Below are 19893 nucleotides of genomic sequence, written 5' to 3'. Positions count from 1 at the left end.
TATCTTTCTATCTATCTATCTATCTATCTATCTATCTATCATCTATCTATCTCTATCTATCATCTATCTATCATCTATCTATCTATCTATCATCCATCTATCTATATCTATCTTTCTTTCTATCTATCATCTATCTATCTATCTATCTATCTATCTATCTATCATCTATCTCTATCTATCATCTATATCTATCATCTATCATCTATCATCTATCTGTCTGTCTGTCTGTCTGTCTATCTATATCTATCTATCTATCTATCTATCTATCTATCTATCATCATCTATCTATGCCAGTGTCAGATTTACGTATAAGCTAAACAAGCTCTAGCTTAGGGCCCCACTCTCTTGGGGGCCCGCAAAAAATTTAAAGGGGGGGGGACTGGATGTACATTTCCAAAATATAAGATAAAAAACAAATAAAATAAGACCTACATACAGCAAGAGTGTTTTGTGTTGTGTCGGCACCTATGGTGTAAGTCATGGGCCCCGCCTGCTCCCTAAAATATCCCTGGTTTACTCCTTTCTATATATAGGGTGCCTACATTTTGCTCTTTATAATTATTAGTAGTTTGCATCATATATTTACACCTCTTGTTGATAAAACCCGTATTATTTGATAAACCCCGTATTTTGTGATGTGCAAATGGCTTGAGATACCTATGACGTCCATCAATTGCCATATAGCATATATTCAACAACAAAAAACAGCGGCAATTTGTTGTTGACAAAGGACAGCTGGACATATAAAGGGCCCCGTTACCTTCAGGAGCTGGGGGCCACATCAAACCGGAATCCGGCCCTGCCCTGGAAAACAGGGGCAGTTGGAGGGTCTGTCTACTGCATGTAAGAGGAATAATGCAGAGAAATGGGTCACCATAGCAAGTACCGTATTTTTTGCTCTATAAGACTCCCTTTTCCCCTCCTAAAAAGTAAGGGGAAATGTGTGTGCGTCTTATGGAGCGAATGCAGGCTGCGCAGCTATCCCAGAAGCCAGAACAGCAAGAGGGATTGCTGCTTTCACTGCGCAGCGATCCCTCTTGCTGTTCTGGCTTCTGAGATTCAGAATATTTTTTTTTCTTGTTTTCCTCCTGCAACTAGGTGCGTCTCATGGTCTGGTGCGTCTTATAGAGCGAAAAATACGGTAGATTTGGGCTTGCCGGTTGCCCCGTGAAACAACGCATCCGGAACCGCAACCTTGCGTCAAAGCGGTTCCGGCTTCCTTTCCCTGCAAACCGAGAGTTTGGCGTTCCATAAAAGCATCAACGCTCTCTAACCAGGAATTTTTGCAGGTGTTATAAAGAGGCGTTTTAAAGGCTTCTCGGGTTTATATGCCACGGTGCTGCAATGATTGTCGGCTGCGTCTGTGCATGTGCCGACGAGCTCGAAATCAAATCGAAAGCCATTTCCAGTCATTTGCTATTTTGGGATGGGATTTAACCACAAATTGGCATATTCCGGTTTCCGGCTGGAAACAGGTGTTTTTGCAGGAAGGAAAGTGACGGGGAGGGCGGGGCGAAGGACCGAGAGCTGCGGCGCGGCAAAACCTTCGTGCAAACCCATCGGAATGGAAGCGCGAGAAAGAGGCGACATTGGTTGATCTTCCTGCAAACTTCACAGGGCGAATCCTCGATAAACGTGCGGCTAAACCAGTATTTTAAAAAGTGAAAATCCGGGTGTGAGATCGAAATTATTCTGCCCTCCCCGTTGCAAATCAGGTTTATTGTTAAAATGTACAGACTTTCAGCTGTTTGCAAGAAGCAAATCTAACACGCGGTTCCCCCAGATTCGGCTAAAAACGCAGCTTTGCAAACAGCTGGGTTTTACTTCGTTCTCTTTGTCTGTGTTGGACACGATCCCTTCTCTTGCTCGTTTTCTCTCTCTACAACAACCCAGCAAGGCGGAGAGGCGGGCGTTGGTTCAAGGTGGCTGATTTCGATGTTTATAGGGCATCTATGTGTCCCTTGTGGCGCTGTGGGTTAAACCACAGAGCCTAGGGCTTGCTGATCAGAAGGTCGGCGGTTCGAATCCCCGCAATGACGGGGTGAGCTCCCGTTGCTCCATCCCAGCTCCTGCCCACCTAGCAGTTCGAAAGCACGTCAAAGTGCAAGTAGATAAATAGGTACCGCTCCAGGGGAAGGTAAACGGCGTTTTCGTGCGCTGCTCTGGTTCGCCAGAAGCGGCTTAGTCCTGCTGGCCACATGACCCAGAAGCTGTACGCCGGCTCCCTCGGCCAGTAAAGCGAGATGAGCGCCGCAACCCCAGAGTCGGCCGCGACTGGACCTAACGGTCAGAGGTCCCTTTACCCTTTACCTTTATGTGTCCCTTGAAGTCTGAGTTCCTGCGTCTTCTTAAGTCTTCCTCTTGTCTTTCTCTCCAGGATCATCGACACGAGTACAATTCAGCAGGAAAGACTCCAGGCCATAGCGGTAAGTCCTTGATTTTACATCCTAATAAAGGATCATCGTCATCATAATTTCTTATTTATACTCCCCGCCAATCTGGCTGGGTTTCCCCAGGCACTCTGGGCGGCTCCCAACAGAATATTAAAAACACAATAAAATATCAAACATTAAAAAGCTTCCCTAAACAGGGCTGCCTTCAGATGTCTTCTAAAAGTCAGATACTGAGGTCCAGCTGACCTTGAAAGCCCTAAATGGCCCAGTAGACCTGAAGGAGTGTCTCCACCCCGGACACCTGGGTCCATCTCCCGAGGGCCTTCTAGCAGTTCCCTCCCTGTGAGAAGCGAGGTTACAGGGAACCAGGCAGAGGGCCTTCTCGGTGGTGGCGCCCTCCCGTCAGATGTCAAGGAAATAAACTATCTGACTTTTAGAAGACATCTGAAGGCAGCCCTGTATAGGGAAGCTTTTAATATTGCACAGACTATTATATTTTAATATGTTGTTGGAAGCCGCCCAGAGTGGCTGGGGAAACCCAGGCAAATGGGCGGCGTATAAATAATAAATTATTACTATTAAATTATTATAGTTGTTTATTTCCTTGACATCTGATGGGAGGGCGCCACCACCAAGAAGGCCCTCTGCCTGATTCCCTGTAACCTCGCTTCTCGCAGGGAGGGAACCACCAGAAGGCTCCAACCGTCTTGCCGTCTGGTGAGCAACCTGGCGCCAAATTCTGCACCGGCTGAAGTTTCCGAACCATCTTCAGAGTCAGCCCTACGTAGAAAGCATTGCATTAATTTAACCTGGAGGTTTACCAGAGCATAGATGACAGGAGTTAGGCTATCCCTGTCGAGATAGGGAAATTTGCACAAAACTGCTGGCAAATTTTTGTAAGGACTTTTTATTTTTATTTTAAATTGCAAATTGATGTGTAAATGAAGAGAACTCCATTTAATACTGGTGGCGGGGGAGAGAATGAGAAACTTAAATCGGCCGTTTCCTAGTTCCTGGTTAGTCAGAATGCAAGGATGCTGAACTGTGCATTGATGCTGCTGTTGTTGTTTAGTCGTTTAGTTGTGTCCGACTCTTCGTGACCAGAGCACGCCAGGCACTTCTGTCCTCCACTGCCTCCCACAGTTTGGTCAAACTCATGCTGGTAGCTTCGATAACACTGTCCCACCATCTCGTCCTCTGTCGTCCTGTTCTCCTTCTGCCCTCCATCTTTCCCAACATCAGGATCTTTTCCAGGGAGTCTTCTCTTCTCATGAGGTGGCCAAAGTCTTGGAGCCTCAGCTTCAGGATCTGTCCTTCCAGTGAGCACTCAGGGCTGATTTCCTTCCGAATGGAGAGGTTGGATCTTCTTGCAGTCCATGGGACTCTCAAGAGTCTCCTCCAGCACCAGAATTCAAAAGCATCCATTCTCCGGCGATCAGCCTTCTTGATGGTCCAGCTCTCCCTTCCATACATCACTACTGGGAAAACCATAGCTTTAACTATACGGACCTTTGTTGGCAAGGTGATATCTCTGCTTTTTAAGATGCTGTCTAGGACATGCCAAAACAGATCTCAGCTTGTGTCGAGATTCATTTGGTGCTATTGTCCCCATCCCTTTTATTATTCTTTTAAATTATTACCTGTGCTTTACCTGGAAGTCCCCGGGCAGGTTGCGCCATTGAAAAGACATTCAGAATTGTTTGGAAACTTGCAGGACGGAACGCAATCGCTAAATATAACCCGGGTCTGTGTTAAAGTGGTGCATCTTCACCATTCGCCCCAACTGCGACCGGGAACACCCTCTCCTGGTCCGCTGCCATCCGGAAGGGCGAGGGCAAAAGAATCGACTCTTTTTCACATTTATTTTGGCACATAGGTGAAGCACCAGACTCTGAGAACTGACACGCAGTCACGTCAAGGCTGCAGACCCTCCAAGAGCCCCTATTTTCCAGTCTCAGACTTACAGAAGCCGTCCCGGTTTCTGATTTGATCCCAGAATGCCCGCTTTTCCTTAGGGAGCCCCTATTTTCAGGGGGAAAACATTGGAGGGGATGGAATAGGACGTCCTTATTTTCACAGGAGAAACGTTGGAGGGGATGGAATAGGACGTCCCTATTTTCATTGGAGAAAGGGAGGGGGTGGAATAGGACGTCCCTATTTTCAGGGGAGAAACGTTGGAGGGGATGGAATAGGACGTCCCTATTTTCAGGGGAGAAACGTTGGAGGGGATGGAATAGGACGTCCCTATTTTCATGGGAGAAACGTTCGAGGGGATGGAATAGGAGGTCCCTATTTTCAGGGGAGAAACGTTGGAGGGGATGGAATAGGAGGTCCCTATTTTCAGGGGAGAAACGTTGGAGGGGATGGAATAGGACGTCCCTATTTGGATTTGGCCCGCGGGCCGGACTTTGGCCATGCCTGACTTAAAGGGACGGGGAGCCATTCGATCCCCGGACGGTGCTCATTCCAAATGTTTGGGTTTTTTTAAAGAAAAAAGCAGTGACCTCTCAGAACGCGCCTGAAACGAGAAGCCGCTCATGGCCCTCTCCCAAATCCAGAGAAGAGGAGGAGGAAGATTTGGGCAGGTGGCCAGCGCTCGCTGTAGGTTCCGGAGGCTCCTAGAGTTTGAAGGCCATCTCCAAGGGGTCGCTTCTCTCAGGGGGGGCCCAACCTCCCCGTCGCAGGAGATTCGTCGGCCCCCGTGGCGAGGTGTGTGCCAGGGGAACAGCCGTGCCAAGCCCTGGCGCCGGCTCCTGCCAGCCTCCTGAGCTCAGCTGCCTGAGAATGCGGTGTTCTCAAAAGGGCACCCGATGGGCACATATGTTGGGGGTCCAAAGACCTCTGTTTGCCCGGCTCTGTCCGAATTGGTGGTGCCAAATGGCGGGGAAAGGTCAGTGTGTTCCTCACGGCCTCCCCAAATTTGGCTGCCCCATCCTCGCGGCTCGAGGAGGAAGCGGGTTACCGGGGGACCCCTGCCGCGCAGCCCTGGCATCCGGCTGATGTTGTAGCTTCGCCGGCTTCTAAAGGCGGAGAAGAAAAGGGCCTATGTCAGGGACCAGAAGAAGGATGCCATTGTCTCAGAGAGAGGCGCGTTCGAGCTGAAGGGAGAGCTCCACATTTGTAGCTCTCTCTCAAGGTTACAACCCGGGTTTGGGAAGATGCAAAACAGGCCGGGAGATAGCGAGCTTTCTTGCTTTCACCCTCCTCCCTCCCCAGGAAGAAATTGAGCTCATCGGTCAGATAAATGGCATTTTCGCCCCAGGGACAAATCCGAGAAACGGGGGCACCGTCATGCGGACGGCCCACTGGACACCAGGTCCCCTGTCCTTTCCTCTTCCCACCCTGCCTTTAGCATACCCTCTCCCCTGAAAACAGGGACGTCCTATTCCACCCCCTCCAACGTTTCTCCCCTGAAAATAGGGACGTCCTATTCCATCGCCTCCAACATTTCTCCCCTGAAAATAGGGACGTCCTATTCCATCCCCTCCAATGTTTCTCCCCTGAAAATAGGGACGTCCTATTCCATCCCCTCCAACGTTTCTCCCCTGAAAATAGGGACGTCCCATTCCATCCCCTCCAACGTTTCTCCCCTGAAAATAGGGACGTCCTATTCCATCCCCTCCAATGTTTCTCCCATGAAAAGAGGGACCTCCTATTCCATCCCCTCCAGCGTTTCTCCCCTGAAAATAGGGACGTCCTATTCCATCCCCTCCAACATTTCTCCTGTGGAAATAGGGACGTCCTAAGGAAAAGCAGGACATTCTGGGATCAGATCAGAAATTAGGGCGGCTTCTGTAAATCCGGGACTGTCCCTGGGAAATAGGGACTCTTGGAGGGTCTGGAATCTACTGGAAAAGGGGCATCGTTGGGGTCTTTTGCCTCTTGCCCCTTTCTCTCTCTCCCCCCTCCAGTAATGACGCCCCTGTTTTCATCGGAGAAACATTGGAAGGTATGCAATGCAAGGAGACCAAAGCCAAGCGTCTCGACTGGCCCCCGTTTCCCGGAAAATAAATCACCGCTCGCGATTCATGCCACCCGCCCCTCTTTTGGCACTGGGTGCCTGTGGCTGAAGGCTGTTCCCCCTCCGCCGCTTGCAGTACGCCATGTTCCTGGCCTCTCCAAATCACCCATCCTGTACAGATCTCGCAACAAAGAGCATTTATGTCGGCTTTAAGGCTAGGAAGGGAAAGCACACACACACACACACCCCACAATGGTCCTGTAATGATCTGTTATCAACAGCTCAGGAGGACGAAGTTTTGCACCCTGCTGGGCATGTGATGGGAGGCTACCCAAGCGCGGCAGGACACACTAGCACATTTAGAGACACGGGGAGGCCAAGGCTGCGTCTTACGGCTTTTTAACATGTGTTTGTGGGAAGGGGGGGCCTGTCTAGTTCACGGTTGTCTGAGCGGCAGACTCAGGGTCCTCTCCCAGCCTTTCCCAGTGAGGCCAGGAACTGGGAGTTTCCGCCTGCCAAAGCAGACGTCCAGTGGCTGAGCTACAAGATCCCAGTCCTCATGGCGGGTTTAAAATTGGCGTGTCTGAATGGTCCTGAGTGGTGTAACCCTGCCCCTGTTGCTCCTTCAAGTGGTCAAACACGGACCGGAGCGAGTCGTACAGGATGATGGGGATGAAGATGTCGGCGTCGCTCTCATCCTTCTTGTAATTCTCCAGGACTGGCAGGAGATGGGAAGTTAGTTGGTGTGGATGGGTGGCGGCTAATGGATTGAGGTTGGATCCTGACAAGACAGAAGGACTGTTTTTGGGGGACAGGAGGCGGGCAGGTGTGGAGGACTCCCTGGTCCTGAATGGGGTGACTGGGCCCCTGAAGGACCAGGTGTGCAGCCTGGGGGTCGTTTTGGACTCACCGCTGTCCATGGAGGTGCAGGTCAGTTCTCTGTCCAGGGCAGCTCCACCTGGTATGCAGGCTGAGACCCTCCCTGCCCGCAGACTGTCTGGCCAGAGTGGTGCATGCTCTGGTTCTCTCCCGCTTGGACTACTGCAATGCACTCTACGTGGGGCTCCCTTTGAAGGTGACCCGCAAACTGCAACTAATCCAGAATGCGGCAGCCAGACTGGGGACTGGGAGTGGAGACCATATCACCCCGGTCCCGAAAGACATACATTGGCTCCCAGGACGTTTCCAAGCACAATTCAAAGTGCTGGTGCTGACCTTGAATCCCCTAAACGGCTCTGTATCCCTGAAGGAGCATCTCTACCCCAGACACCGGGGTCCCTCTCCCGAGGGCCTTCTGGCGGTTCCCTCATTGCGAGAAGCGAGGTTGCAGGAACCAGGCAGAGGGCCTTCTCGGTGGTGGCGCCCACCCTGTGGAACGCCCTCGAGGAGATAAACAGATACCTGACTTTTAGAAGACATCTGAAGGCAGCCCTCTTTGAGGAAGTTTGGCGTTTTATTACGTTTATATGTGTGTGGGAAGCTGCCCAGACTGGCTGGGCTGACCCGGCCGGATGGGTGCGGAATAAATAATAAAATTATTATGGTCATGATTCGCCCTAGGTGGGCAAGCTGAGGCATGCGCAGGTATGCTCTGCAACTGAGCTGCTGTGTCCCTTTCACCCAGGGCACCTTGTTGCTTAATCTAACCCGGAATCAGCCAAACGAAGGCACACCCAGCGCCGCTTTGGCCCTGGCTGCCCGCCCGTACCTTGAAGTCCCTTTTCGGACGCTCACAACAGGCCCTTCACAACAAAGGAGAGATTGTTTCAGAGGGAAAGGAAGGAGAGAGAGAGAGAGAGAGAGAGAGAGAGAGAGAGAGAGAGAGAGAGAGAAACCGTCAGGAGCAAAGAGACTCTGGCCAGCTCTGTGTCCGTCCTGGGAATGAACGTGAGCCTCTGTTAACGGAGAAATCTGAAGGCTCCCTTGGACAAAAAACAAGGACACCAGCCAGGAATCCCAGAGCAAAACAGCAGCCAGTAGGCTTGGTCTTTATTGAAGACCCTCGAGACAGGACTCCCACCTGCCACCAGGTGAAACAGGATGGAAGCCCCGAATAAAAGAGAACCCAAACTTTTATTAGCTGCTAATCCCCATTACAGGGACGCGGGTGGCCTGTGGGTTAAACCACAGAGCCTAGGACTTGCCGATCAGAAGGTCGGCTGTTCGAATCCCCGCGACAGGGTGAGCTCCCGTTGCTCGGTCCCTGCTCCTGCCAACCTAGCAGTTCGAAAGCACGTCAGAGTGCAAGTAGATAAAGAGGTACCACTCCGGTGGGAAGGTAAATGGCGGTTCCGTGTGCTGCTCTGGTTCGACAGAAGTTGCTTAGTCCTGCTGGCCACATGACCCAGAAGCTGTACGCCGGCTCCCTCGGCCAATAAAGCGAGATGAGCGCCGCAACTCCAGAGTCGGTCACAACTGGACCTAATGGTCAGGGGTCCCTTTACCTTTTTAATCCCCATTACACCCCCCCAAACTACATCACTCATACATCACGGTTACATCATGAAAGGGGAGGTCTGGTGGCCGCAATCTGAGCATCCTGGACCCTGCCCCATGGTTCCCCTTGCCCTCCACCAAACACCCATCAAGTGTAACAAAAGAGAGATTTACATTTCCTTGTTTCCCAGCCAAGTTCATCACACCCTTTTGTCTTCATCTGGGTTTGTTATTTCTGGAATGGCTACCTGTTTGGCACTCAGGTATCAGGATGCCAGGGATTATCACTCAGGCAGAGGGGCTGCTGAGGAGCTGAGCTCACAGGTCTATATGAATTTCTGAAGTTTTCCCAGTGAGCCAGTACATAGAGACATTGATCAGTGAATTCTTACATTTGGTATCGTGCACCAAAGGCCCTTTGAATAGATAGGAAGAAACTGCGATGAAGTGTTTTGTGGGGACAAATCACAAAAGTCACAAAAGCGAATGTGCTGGTTTTGGTAGTGGGTTGCATGTGCGTGATATCTGCTGGAGGGGCAACCCCCCCAACCTATACATAAATTCATGCAACACTCTGTAAAAAGTTCGGAGGGAGGGAGGCAATCTTTGCAGGCTGTTCCGAAAAGGAGAGAGAGAAATGGATCATCGCTTGGCAGGCAGGCGATGCGTTTGGAAGAGCTTGCGGCAGCCTTGGCCACCAAAGGAATATTGTCTGGTTTTTCCATGTGGGGCTGGAATGAAGACATTTCCAGGGTTTAACTCCCCTTGTCCCGGCCACCTCCGGAAATGCAACAGAGGGTGATTTTTGTTTTTTTGCATTTTTGCACGCCAGTGGGAAAAAGCGGTCTCCTCCACAGAGACCCTCTATGGGTGTTGAAATATCGGTTGGGGGGTCTCTTTTGCAAGTGCAAATTTGGGGAGGTGCGATTCCATTTGCATTTAACGAATTTCTCCTTTTGGAAACACAGCACAAACTGGAACGGAGCCAAGCTATGATATTCGTGCTTCTACGAATTTTGCAAAGGAGTTTCTCCAGCCCTGCAAGAATGTGTACAAAAATACATAGATTAGGGAAAATGCGCAAATTAGTCTTCTTTTTTTTTAAATGCCAACACTCCTAAAACAGGAGTTGCTTAAACAAATTCTTTATTCACTTGACATCTGGCAGGAGGGCATTCCCGCAGAGTGTCTCTCCAGAGTGGTGCATGCTCTGGTTATCTCCCGCTTGGACTACTGCCATGCGCTCTACATGGGGCTGCCTTTGAAGGTGACCCGGAAACTGCAACTAATCCAGAATGCGGCAGCTAGACTGGGGACTGGGAGTGGCCGCTGAGACCACATAACACCGGTCCTGAAAAACCTACATTGGCTCTCAGGACATTTCCAAGCACAATTCAAAGTGTTGGTGCTGACCTTGAAAGCCCTAAATGGCCCAGTAGACCTGAAGGAGCGTCTCCACCCCCATCATCCACCCCAGACACCGGGGTCCCTCTCCCAAGGGCCTTCTCGGTGGTGGCGCCCTCCCATCAGATGTCAAGGAGATAAACAACTCTCTGATGTTTAGAAGACATCTGAAGGCAGCCCCATTTAGGGAAGCTTTTAATCTTTAATACTGTATTGTTTTTAATATTCGATTGGGAGCCGCCCAGAGCGGCTGGGAAAACTCAGCCTGATGGGCGGGTCATAAATGATAAATTATTATTATTATATTATTATTATTATTAATGGGCTTGTACCCCACCTCCTGTTTTCCCAGCGGGATTTTGATTTAACTAGGGCGACGGGGAGCCTCTGCTGTCCGAGAGGAGGACAACAAAAGCATCCCTTGTTTGTGACACATTCTTGCCCTCGTTTCGAGAGGGAAATCGAGCAGGGAGCAGCCCCGAGAGGGATGGAATTTCTCTCCCGGTTGCAAACAACGACAGATTCTTGTTCGAGTTTGGCCTGGCTGAAAGCCCACAGGAGCCAAAAGAGGTCCCTTTTCAGAGAGAATTGCTTTTCTGTATCTTCTTTGAGCTCTCTCACTCTTGGGCTGGAAAATGTTCCCTGTCCCCGGCGGAAGCGAAACGCTGATCCGGTTCACCTTCAAAGGCAAACCCGTCGAATTTGCGTTTCCCGGAACGAAACGAGAACCGAAATATATAGGTGGAATGCGCCTGTGTAAAAGAATGTCAAAATATCAATCGGTTGGCAGGTTTCGACTGAGTTTCTCGTTTATAAATTGGATAACTTTATAAAGTTAAGCTGAACAACGTGGAGAAAACAAAGCGAAGTGCGGATTCGAGGAATCCAATTCGAGAACGCAATGCGACGATTGGGGGTCACATTAAATTCAATTATAAATTGATGTTTTATCAATTCAATTTATAAATTCAATTTGTAAAATTTATAAATTCAGTTATAAAATGATGAAGTATCAATTAAGGAACGAATGGCTGTTTATTTTTATTTTGTCTTCAACATCTATTGAGTATTTCTGTTCTACAGTTTCAAAACAATAAAGCATTAAAGAGAGAGAGAAATGAAATACGGCCGCGCTTGGATTTTGCGACGCAGTTCTGCAACTGACCGGTTTGCAAAAAACAAAAAAAAAGTGCACAGCACATGTACGTCAGGGGAAATAACATACCCAAACTGCTTTGTATTGCAGGGGCAAATCCCGTTGTAGTTTGAAATATTCATAAATAAAAGCTTTTTAAAAAATAATAAAAAAAGGAAAAAGTAACCGCCCTCCCTAACTCATGGCCAAGGGAGAAACGAGGTGGGAACTTTGGAAAGACCTCAGCCCCCCCCCCCCCCAGGAAGCTGTTTTAACTTTTGGGGAGGCTGCCACTCACTTTTTGTCTTCCCCCCTGTTCCTCATATCCTCTTTCCGCCTGCGATTTCAGGAGAAGAGGAAGCGCCAAGCCGAGATCGAAAACAAGAGGCGGCAGCTGGAAGACGACCGGCGTCAGTTGCAACACTTAAAGGTAGGGAGAGCTGCTGGAAGGAATCAGGATCTGAACCCGCTCCCCAAAAAATCAGGGTGGGGGGGAGGCACCTTGATAGAGGGGGCCGCTCACTGTTTGCCAGAACTTGCTTAAGGTCATACAGAGACATTCGGCAACCGAGGTTATGCTAAATAATGCTTTAAATAAATTTTAAAAGCAAGAATAGCAACAATAACCCAGATGACCCCTTGGGGTCACTTCCAAGTTGTACGACTCTACGATTCCTCCCTTTGCTTCTTCGTTGCCTCCAGTCAAAGACCTTGAGGGAAAGATGGTTGCTGGAAGGAGCCCCTTCGTCGACGGCCGAGGAAGGTGACGCCTTGAAAAAGCAGATGCAAGAGGATGACTTGAAGGCCAAGGAGCTGGAAGAAAGCATCCAGAGGTAAGGGCTCAGGTGTGTTGTCGGCTGTGGGCGTGGCCAAGCGAAGACCCAGCTAAAATCTTCAGCGGATGGAGGGTGGATGGCGGTTAACAGATTGAGGTTGAATCCTGACAAGACAGAAGGACTGTTTTGGGGGGGCAGGAGGTGGGCGGGTGTGGAGGACTCCCTGGTCCTGAATGGGGTCACTGTGCCCAGGTGCGCAGCCTGGGAGTCGTTCTGGACTCACAGCTGTCCATGGAGGCGCAGGTCAATTCTGTGTCCAGGGCAGTTGTTTATCAGCTCCAACTGGTACGCAGGATGAGACCCTCCCTGCCCACAGACTGGCCAGAGTGGTGCATGCTCTGGTTATCTCCCGCTTGGACTACTGCCATGTGCTCTCTGTGGTGCTACCTTTGAAGGTGACCCGGAAACTACAACTAATCCAGAATGAGGCAGCTAGACTGGGGACTGGGAGCGGCTGCCGAGACCATATAACACCGGTCTTGAAAGACCTACATTGGCTCCCAGTACGTTTCCGAGCACAATTCAAAGTGTTGGTGCTGACCTTGAAAGCCCTAAATGGCCTCGGTCCAGTATACCTGCAGGAGCGTCTCCACCTCCATCATTCTGCTTGGACACTGAGGTCCAGCTCCAAGGGCCTTCTGGTGGTTCCCTTGCTGCGAGTAGCCAAGTTACAGGGAACCAGGCAGAGGGCCTTCTCGGTGGTGGCGCCTGTCCTGTGGAACGCCCTCCCACCAGTTGTCAAAGAGAAAAATAACTACCAAACTTTTAGAAGACATCTACCCCGCAGAGGACCTTAAGGTCCATGAAGAACCATAGTTTAGAGGTCCCGGACCATAAGGAAGTCAGATTATCCTCCGCCAGGGCCAGGGCCTTCTCAGTGATGGCTCCGACCTGGTGGAATGCTGTCCAAGGAGACCAGGGCCCTGCAGGATTTAACCTCCTTCCGCAGGGCCTGTAAGACAGAGCTATTCCGCCTGGCCTTTAATTTGAATTCAGCCTGATCTTTTATTTCCCTTCCCTTCCCTCCTCCTCTATGAAGATCACCCGCTCTGAGACCCCACAGCTAATTCTCCCCTGGTCTCCTCCCTGGCCCAAGTAGGACCAATTCAGCCAGCTAGCCCTGGGGATTACCTAATGCTTATTTCCCCTAAAGTGATTTTCGAATTTTATTGTTATTCATGTTTTTTATACCGTATCTTATGCTGCTTTTACAATTAAGTGTTTTAAATTTGTTGTTAGCCACCCTGAGCCTGGTTTTTGAACCGGGAAGGGCAGGGTATAAATAAAAATTTATTATTACTATCATATGCCGGCCGCTGCATTGATGTGTTTCGTACGGCAGACTCCTCTGGGGGAAACTGCCTCTCCTGGAGAACAGAGCGTCACTGGCAAGGCTTTCATGTGTCTGTTCCAGGCGGCACCTCTCCCTTTGGCAAGGGCTGAAGGTCCGCATTTTGGGAGGCCAAAGGAAAGGGAGAGGTTTAGAAAGGGTTATGCAAACCGAGGAAACCGTCTTCTTCCAGGGATGAGCATTCATTCCCTTCCCTCCAGAGCCCCTCTCTTCCCTTCTCCCGCTCTAAAGGGATCCTGGCAGGCAGTAGATACACAAAGCCATCTCTGCTTTCCGATTAAGAGACAGCCGGTAGCTAAATAAATATCTAAACATTTTTTTCATTTAGTTATATATTCATTTAGGAAAACACCAGAAGGTTTTCTATTGGGAATAGTACCATGAAGTCTAAAGGAAGAAGACAAGACATTATATTTGTACGCAACAGTAGCCGCAATGCCATTGATTGCAAAAAATTGGAAAAGCGGTATTATACCGACAAAAATAGAGTGGCTTGCCAAATTATTGGAGTACTACAATATATCCAAAACAATGGGAGAAATTGGAAGGATCTCAAAAGAGAAGATAGACAGGGACTGGAAGGTGTTTAAAGGATACTTGCAAAACCATATTGAAAAATCAGAACTCCCATTAGAATAAACAAGTTCCGTTTTAAATACTGGAATACTAAATAAGATGGATAACAATGCATAACAGAAAAAGAAGCATGAAATCAGGTTAAAGGTGTGTGAAAGAAAGTAATAGAAGTGGAAAGAAATTGCAATTGAGTAGATTGGAAGTCTAACACAAAGGTGGGGTGAGGGGTGGTGATGGGAAAAGGAATTATCTGTGGGACTGAATGTAGGTATGTTTGAATATTTTTAAGGATTTTATAAAATGTATGTTTGTATGCTTGTATATTCGCAATATGTGTGTATTAATGCTGAATTATTTTAACAATAAAAACTTTTCAAAAAGAGAGAGAGAGAGAGAGAAACAGCCGGTAGCTGTTCCTCGCCTCCTGCATCTGGGTCTCCCGGGTGAGACAATCCCTTTGTTGAGTCTTTTCAAAGTTTGCACAGGGATGAAGCAGACCTGGCGGTCGCCCCAGCCAGAAGCGGGTCTCTGCAAAGGTTGCTTTTCAGTTTGGAGGAAAGGCATGTTCGTGGAGTCATAGAATTAAATAATAATAATATTTACACCCCGCCCATCCAGCTGGGTTTCCCCAGCCACTCTGGGTGGCTCCCAACAGAATATTAAAATTAGAATAAAACATTAAAAACTTCCCTATACAGGGCTGCCTTCAGATGTCTTCTAAAAGTCAGGTAGTTGTTTATTTCCTTGGCATCTGATGGGAGGGCGCCACCACCGAGAAGGCCCTCTGCCTGGTTCCCTGTAACCTTGCTTCTCGCAGGAAGGGAACCGCCAGAAGGCCCTCGGAGATGGACCCAGGTGTCCGGGCTGGACGATGGGGGTGGAGACGCTCCTTCAGGTCTACTGGGCCATTTAGGGCTTTCAAGGTCAGCACCAACACTTTGAATTGTGTTCAGAAACATCCTGGGAACCAATGTAGGTCTTTCAGGACCGGTGTTATGTGGTCTCCACTCCCTTCCAATGCCGTTTCCCTCTTCCAGGTTGGAGAAGGAGCTGGAGCAACTGGAAAACGGGATCTCAGCGTCGTCCACCAAAGAGAACATGGCTGAGGAGACGCGGGCGGGGGGCAAGGAGGAAAAGGCGCCCCGTACACCCAAGGTAAGAAACAGTCCTTCTCCCCCCCGTTAGCCTGAGAATATTTTATTATTATTATTATTGTTGTTGTTGTTGTTGTTGTTGTTGTTGGAAGCTGCCCAGAGTGGCTGGGGCAGGTGGATAGATAGATAGATAGACAGATAGATAGATGATATAGATAGATAGATAGATAGATAGATAGATAGATAGAGATAGATAGATTAGATAGATAGATAGATAGATAGATAGATAGATAGATAAGTGTAAACTGCTTAACTTATTATTTGCTGATGTTTAATTTCACCGTATACTATGGGATCCTAATGGATTATTGAATATTGCTTTATTTGATATGAGCTGTCTATTGTGACTTTTTGTATTGGGTCAGATTGTTGCTATAAATGCTTGATGTTTTTACTACTACAACAACTATGTGTGTTGGAAGCCGCCCAGAGTGGCTGGGGCAGGTATAAATCTATTTATATATAAAAAATCTCAGCCTGGCCTGCCCCTCAGGCCACCTCAAATGCAGCAGAGGCTGCTGGTCTGGCTCCCGTGTTTTTAAACTTTGATATACTCCATTTAAATATATTTTCTCCCCCTCCTCTTAATGTCTGCTTTCTTTTTCCACAGACTCCTCTAGGCTCGGCCAAAGGTAGGTACCTTTGTTTCTTTCTTTGTTTGCATCTATATCCCACATTTTCCTCCAAGCTGAACGTGAGCCAACGGCGTGATGCAGCAGCAAAAAAGTCCAATGCTATTCTAGGTTGCATCCACAGAAGTCCAGTGTCCAGATCAAGAGTCCCTCTCGATTCCGGCTTGGTCAGACCACAGCTAGAATCCCGTGTCCGGTTCTGGGCGCCGGAATTTAAGGATACTGATAAAGGGGAAAGTGGACAAGATGATCAAGGGGTCTGGGAACCGAGCCTGATGAGGAACGGTCGAAGGAGCTGGGGATGTTTAGCTTGGAAAAGAGGAAAATAGGAGAGCCATCTTCCAATACAGTGGTACTGCTGGTTACAGACAGGATCCGTTCCAGAGGCCCGGCTGTATCCCAAAAAGTCCATAAGCGGAGGCGCCTTTCTGCGCACGGCGCGATTGAGCACTCCTGCGCGCACGGCACGCAGGTTGCTTCTGCACATGCGGCGAAACCTGGAAGCATATATTTTTGGAAACCTGGAACCGTATTTTTCGCTCTATAAGACGCACCAGACCACAAGACGCACCTAGTTTTTGGAGGAGGAAAACAAGAAAAAAAAATTCTGAATCCCAGAAGCCAGAACAGCAAGAGGGATCGCTGCACAGTGAAAGCAGCAATCCCTCTTGCTGTTCTGGCTTCTGGGATAGCTGCGCAGCCTGCATTCGCTCCATAAGATGCACACACATTTCCCCTTACTTTTTAGAAGGGAAAAAGTGAGTCTTATAGAGCAAAAAATACGGTACTTCCGGGTTTGCGGCCTTCGCAACCCGAAGATTACGTATCCAGAGGGATACCTAAGCTGAGCTACCACTGTATCTCAAAGGGCTGCCGCATAGAAGAGGGTACATACATGCTTCTTTTCTCCGCAGGACTCGAACCCGTTGCTTCCTTAGAGGGCCACTGGGGTGGAGGTCCTCTACCCCCGTTTTTAAATCCCGGCTGCACCTGGGGGATTTTCGAAAAGGAGCTACAGTCGTACCTCCCCTTACGTATCGGGGATGCGAACACAGCAAACCTGGAAGTATTTTTCCGGGTTTCTTCGCCGCCGCGCATGCATGCTCAAAAGCACCAAACCTCTTCTTTTTTTTGATGGAACCCCTTATATAGGATCCTGCATACAAATTTTCCCTCGGCCCTTTTGCTGGCCCATGTAGGACCAGCATGGATAGCTGGCCCTGGTGAATATTTGACGTTCCCTCTCCTTACGGTCTTGATTTATGGCCCGCCAGTAAAACGAGGCTGCATTTTAAGCTGTATTTTAATCAATTGTGCGGTTTTGATTTTTTTAAAAAACTGTAATTTATATTTGGTGTTAGGCGCCCTGAGCCTGGTCTTGGCTGGGGAGGGCAGGGTATAAATAAAAAATTATTATTATTTATTATAAACAACGCTTCACACATGCGCAGAAGCGGCGCCTCAGAGCAGGGAGCAGTGCGTTGTCCTGCTGTGTTGCTAGGTTGGTAACGCCAAGGTTGCGGGTTCGAGTCCCTGCCTCGTGGGGGGTTGGACTGGATGACCTCTGGGGGTCCCTTCCGACTCGACAGCTCTGTGATTCTCTGATTCTAACTCCCTCCCCACCCTTCTCCTCCTCGCCCCCCAAGTGGAAAACAGAGTCTCCAACAGCCCTGTTAAAGTGGTGGAAGGCGGTGGGATGATGAAGGCAGGTAGGTCGGATCGTGGCCTCTTGCTCTTATGGGCGCACTAATCCTTTACGCTCCCGGGCCCCCAAAAATGGGGCAGCCGGGGAGACGACGACGGCAAGCCCCTCTGCCTGACTGTAGCGGCATGCTGCTTTCGCCTGCTTTCGCCGGGAGTGGGGTGGGGTGGTCTAATTATCTTGGGGGAAACCCCTCCGTTTTGGGGGGGGCGAACCCCACATGGCTTATTTGATGGGTTAGAGCAGGGCCGGATTTACGTATAAGCTAGACAAGCTGTAACTTAGGGCCCCACTCTCTTGGGGGGCCCAAAAATTTTAAAGGTAAAAAACCACTGGATGTACATTTCCAAAATATTATCATCTATTTATCTATCATCTATCTATCTATCTATCTATCTAATCTATCTATGCCAGTGCCAGATTTACGTATAAGCTAAACAAGCTCTCGCTTAAGGCCACACTCTCTTGGGGGCCCCCCAAAAAATGTAAAGGAAAAAACCAACTGGATGTACATTTCCATAATATAAGATAAAAAACAAATAAAATAAAACCTACATACAGAAACAGTGTTTTGTGTTGTGTAGGCTCCTGTGATGTAACGTATTTTTCGCTCTATAAGACGTACCCGACCATAAGACGCACCTAGTTTTTGGAGGAGAAAAACAAGAAAAAAAATATTTTGAATCCCAGAAGCCAGAACAGCAAGAGGGATCACTGCGCAGCAATCCCTCTTTCTCTCCTGGCTTCAGCGATAGCTGCGCAGCCTGCATTCGCTACATAAGATGCACACACATTTCCCCTTACTTTGTAGGAGGGGAAAAGGGCATATTATAGAGCGAAAATCCTGCCAACCTAGCAGTTCGAAAGCACGTCGAAGTGCAAGTAGATAAATAGATACCACTCCAGCGGGAAGGTAAACAGCGTTTCCGTGCACTGCTCTGGTTTGCCAGAAGCGGCTTAGTCATGCTGGCCACATGACCCGGAAGCTGTACGCCGGCTCCCTCGGCCAGTAAAGTGAGATGAGCGCCGCAACCCCAGAGTCGGCCACGACTGGACCTAATGGTCAGGGGTCCCTTTACCTATAGAGCGAAAAATACGGTAAGTCATAGGCCACGCCTGCTCGTCTGCTCCCTAAAATATCCCTGGTTTGCTCCTTTCTATATATAGGGTGCCGACATTCTGCATGGACTGGTTGCATGGCCACACTTGCAAATGGCTTGAGATACCTATGAGGTCTATAAATTGCCATATAGCATATATTCAACAACAAAAAAACAGTGGCAATTTGTTGTTGGCAAAGGACAGCTGGGCATATAAAGGGCCCCATTACCTTCAGGAGCTGAGGGCCACATCAAACCTCAATCCGGCCCTGGGTTAGAGAGCGCCGTGCTTAAACTCAAAACCGAATAATGCACTCGAGAATTGCTGCGTCAATTTCCCCCTCCTTCTTGCTTCTAGGCTAGTGCTCTCTCTCCTTCTATATATATAATTTTATTTTATTTGTACCTGGCCCACTTTGGGCAGTGTCCAGCGTACGCGAAACCATTATAAACATTAACCATTAAAAACTTCCCCTACGCAAATCTCTGTACGGTTGCAATTGAAATTATTCCACCCTCGGTGCATATCAGGACCGTTATCCAGATTTTAGAGGCTTTTTCGGCTGTTCGCGCTGGGCAAATTGAACTGGAGCAATTTAAACAGCTGTTGCATTTTCAGCTGAATTTGGGGGACCCACCTGAACCCCGCAAAAAGGTTCTTCATTTGCCCTAGTCCTGCAGTTCTTAAAAATTCCCGTTGCCTTTCCGCCCGGCCAATATCTTGCAACATAACTCTTCCCTCTGTGCTGGAACCGAATGTGTGAGCAGCGGTGCCTCTGAGAAAGTGCAGAGTGTGTCGCCGTGGGGGTTTTTTTTGGGGGGGTGACGTTTGGCATGGCAAAGGGGAGAATGGAACGTGGTCTCCCCACATTCAGTCCACAATTTCCCCTCTCGCTCTCTCCAAATAAGCAAACTAAACAGGGAAGAGCTAATCGCAGGATCTAATTGGAAAATTTTGTGAATAAATAGATTTGCATTTGTTCTAATTGCAGGAAATAATTGGGTTCTTAAAAATGAATTAATTAAACAAACAGATTTGCATCCGTTTCGCTCCGGCGGCAGAAAACCCAATTGGATGCTGAAGATAAAATCAATTTGCGTTATTTCAGCCTCGCCGGGGAATCAAAAGGGGGAAGAGTTAGATAAGCGCTAACAAATTCTAGGTTAGAGGAAATGACATTACAGGAAACGAGATGCGCTGGGTGATATTCTA

The 19893-nt window shown here is 48.7% G+C and overlaps 2 protein-coding genes across 4 annotated transcripts in view; one reads left to right on the top strand and one right to left on the bottom strand.

Moving 5' to 3' along the window:
- The window catches only part of SIRT6 (sirtuin 6), a 245771-nt gene that overhangs the window by 114296 nt on the left and 111582 nt on the right, over positions 1 to 19893 (bottom strand). The gene's annotated exons all lie outside the window — the stretch shown is intronic.
- The window catches only part of PALM (paralemmin), a 43588-nt gene that overhangs the window by 18339 nt on the left and 5356 nt on the right, over positions 1 to 19893 (top strand). For 2 of the 3 annotated variants that reach the window (XM_053372953.1, XM_053372952.1), the window contains exons 2-7: positions 2378 to 2426; positions 11679 to 11759; positions 12032 to 12162; positions 15130 to 15247; positions 15857 to 15878; positions 17525 to 17587. In XM_053372953.1, coding sequence (XP_053228928.1) covers positions 2378 to 2426; positions 11679 to 11759; positions 12032 to 12162; positions 15130 to 15247; positions 15857 to 15878; positions 17525 to 17587 — 464 coding nt within the window. The remainder of the gene's footprint in view (positions 1 to 2377; positions 2427 to 11678; positions 11760 to 12031; positions 12163 to 15129; positions 15248 to 15856; positions 15879 to 17524; positions 17588 to 19893) is intronic. The other variant, XM_053372954.1, reaches the window with a different exon arrangement.

The sequence above is a fragment of the Podarcis raffonei genome, chromosome 18, assembly GCF_027172205.1.
Source record: "Podarcis raffonei isolate rPodRaf1 chromosome 18, rPodRaf1.pri, whole genome shotgun sequence".
NCBI classification, from domain to species: Eukaryota; Metazoa; Chordata; class Lepidosauria; order Squamata; family Lacertidae; genus Podarcis; species Podarcis raffonei.
Note: the sequence above shows the minus strand (reverse complement) of the source record. Positions and strands in the feature narration are given on the sequence as shown.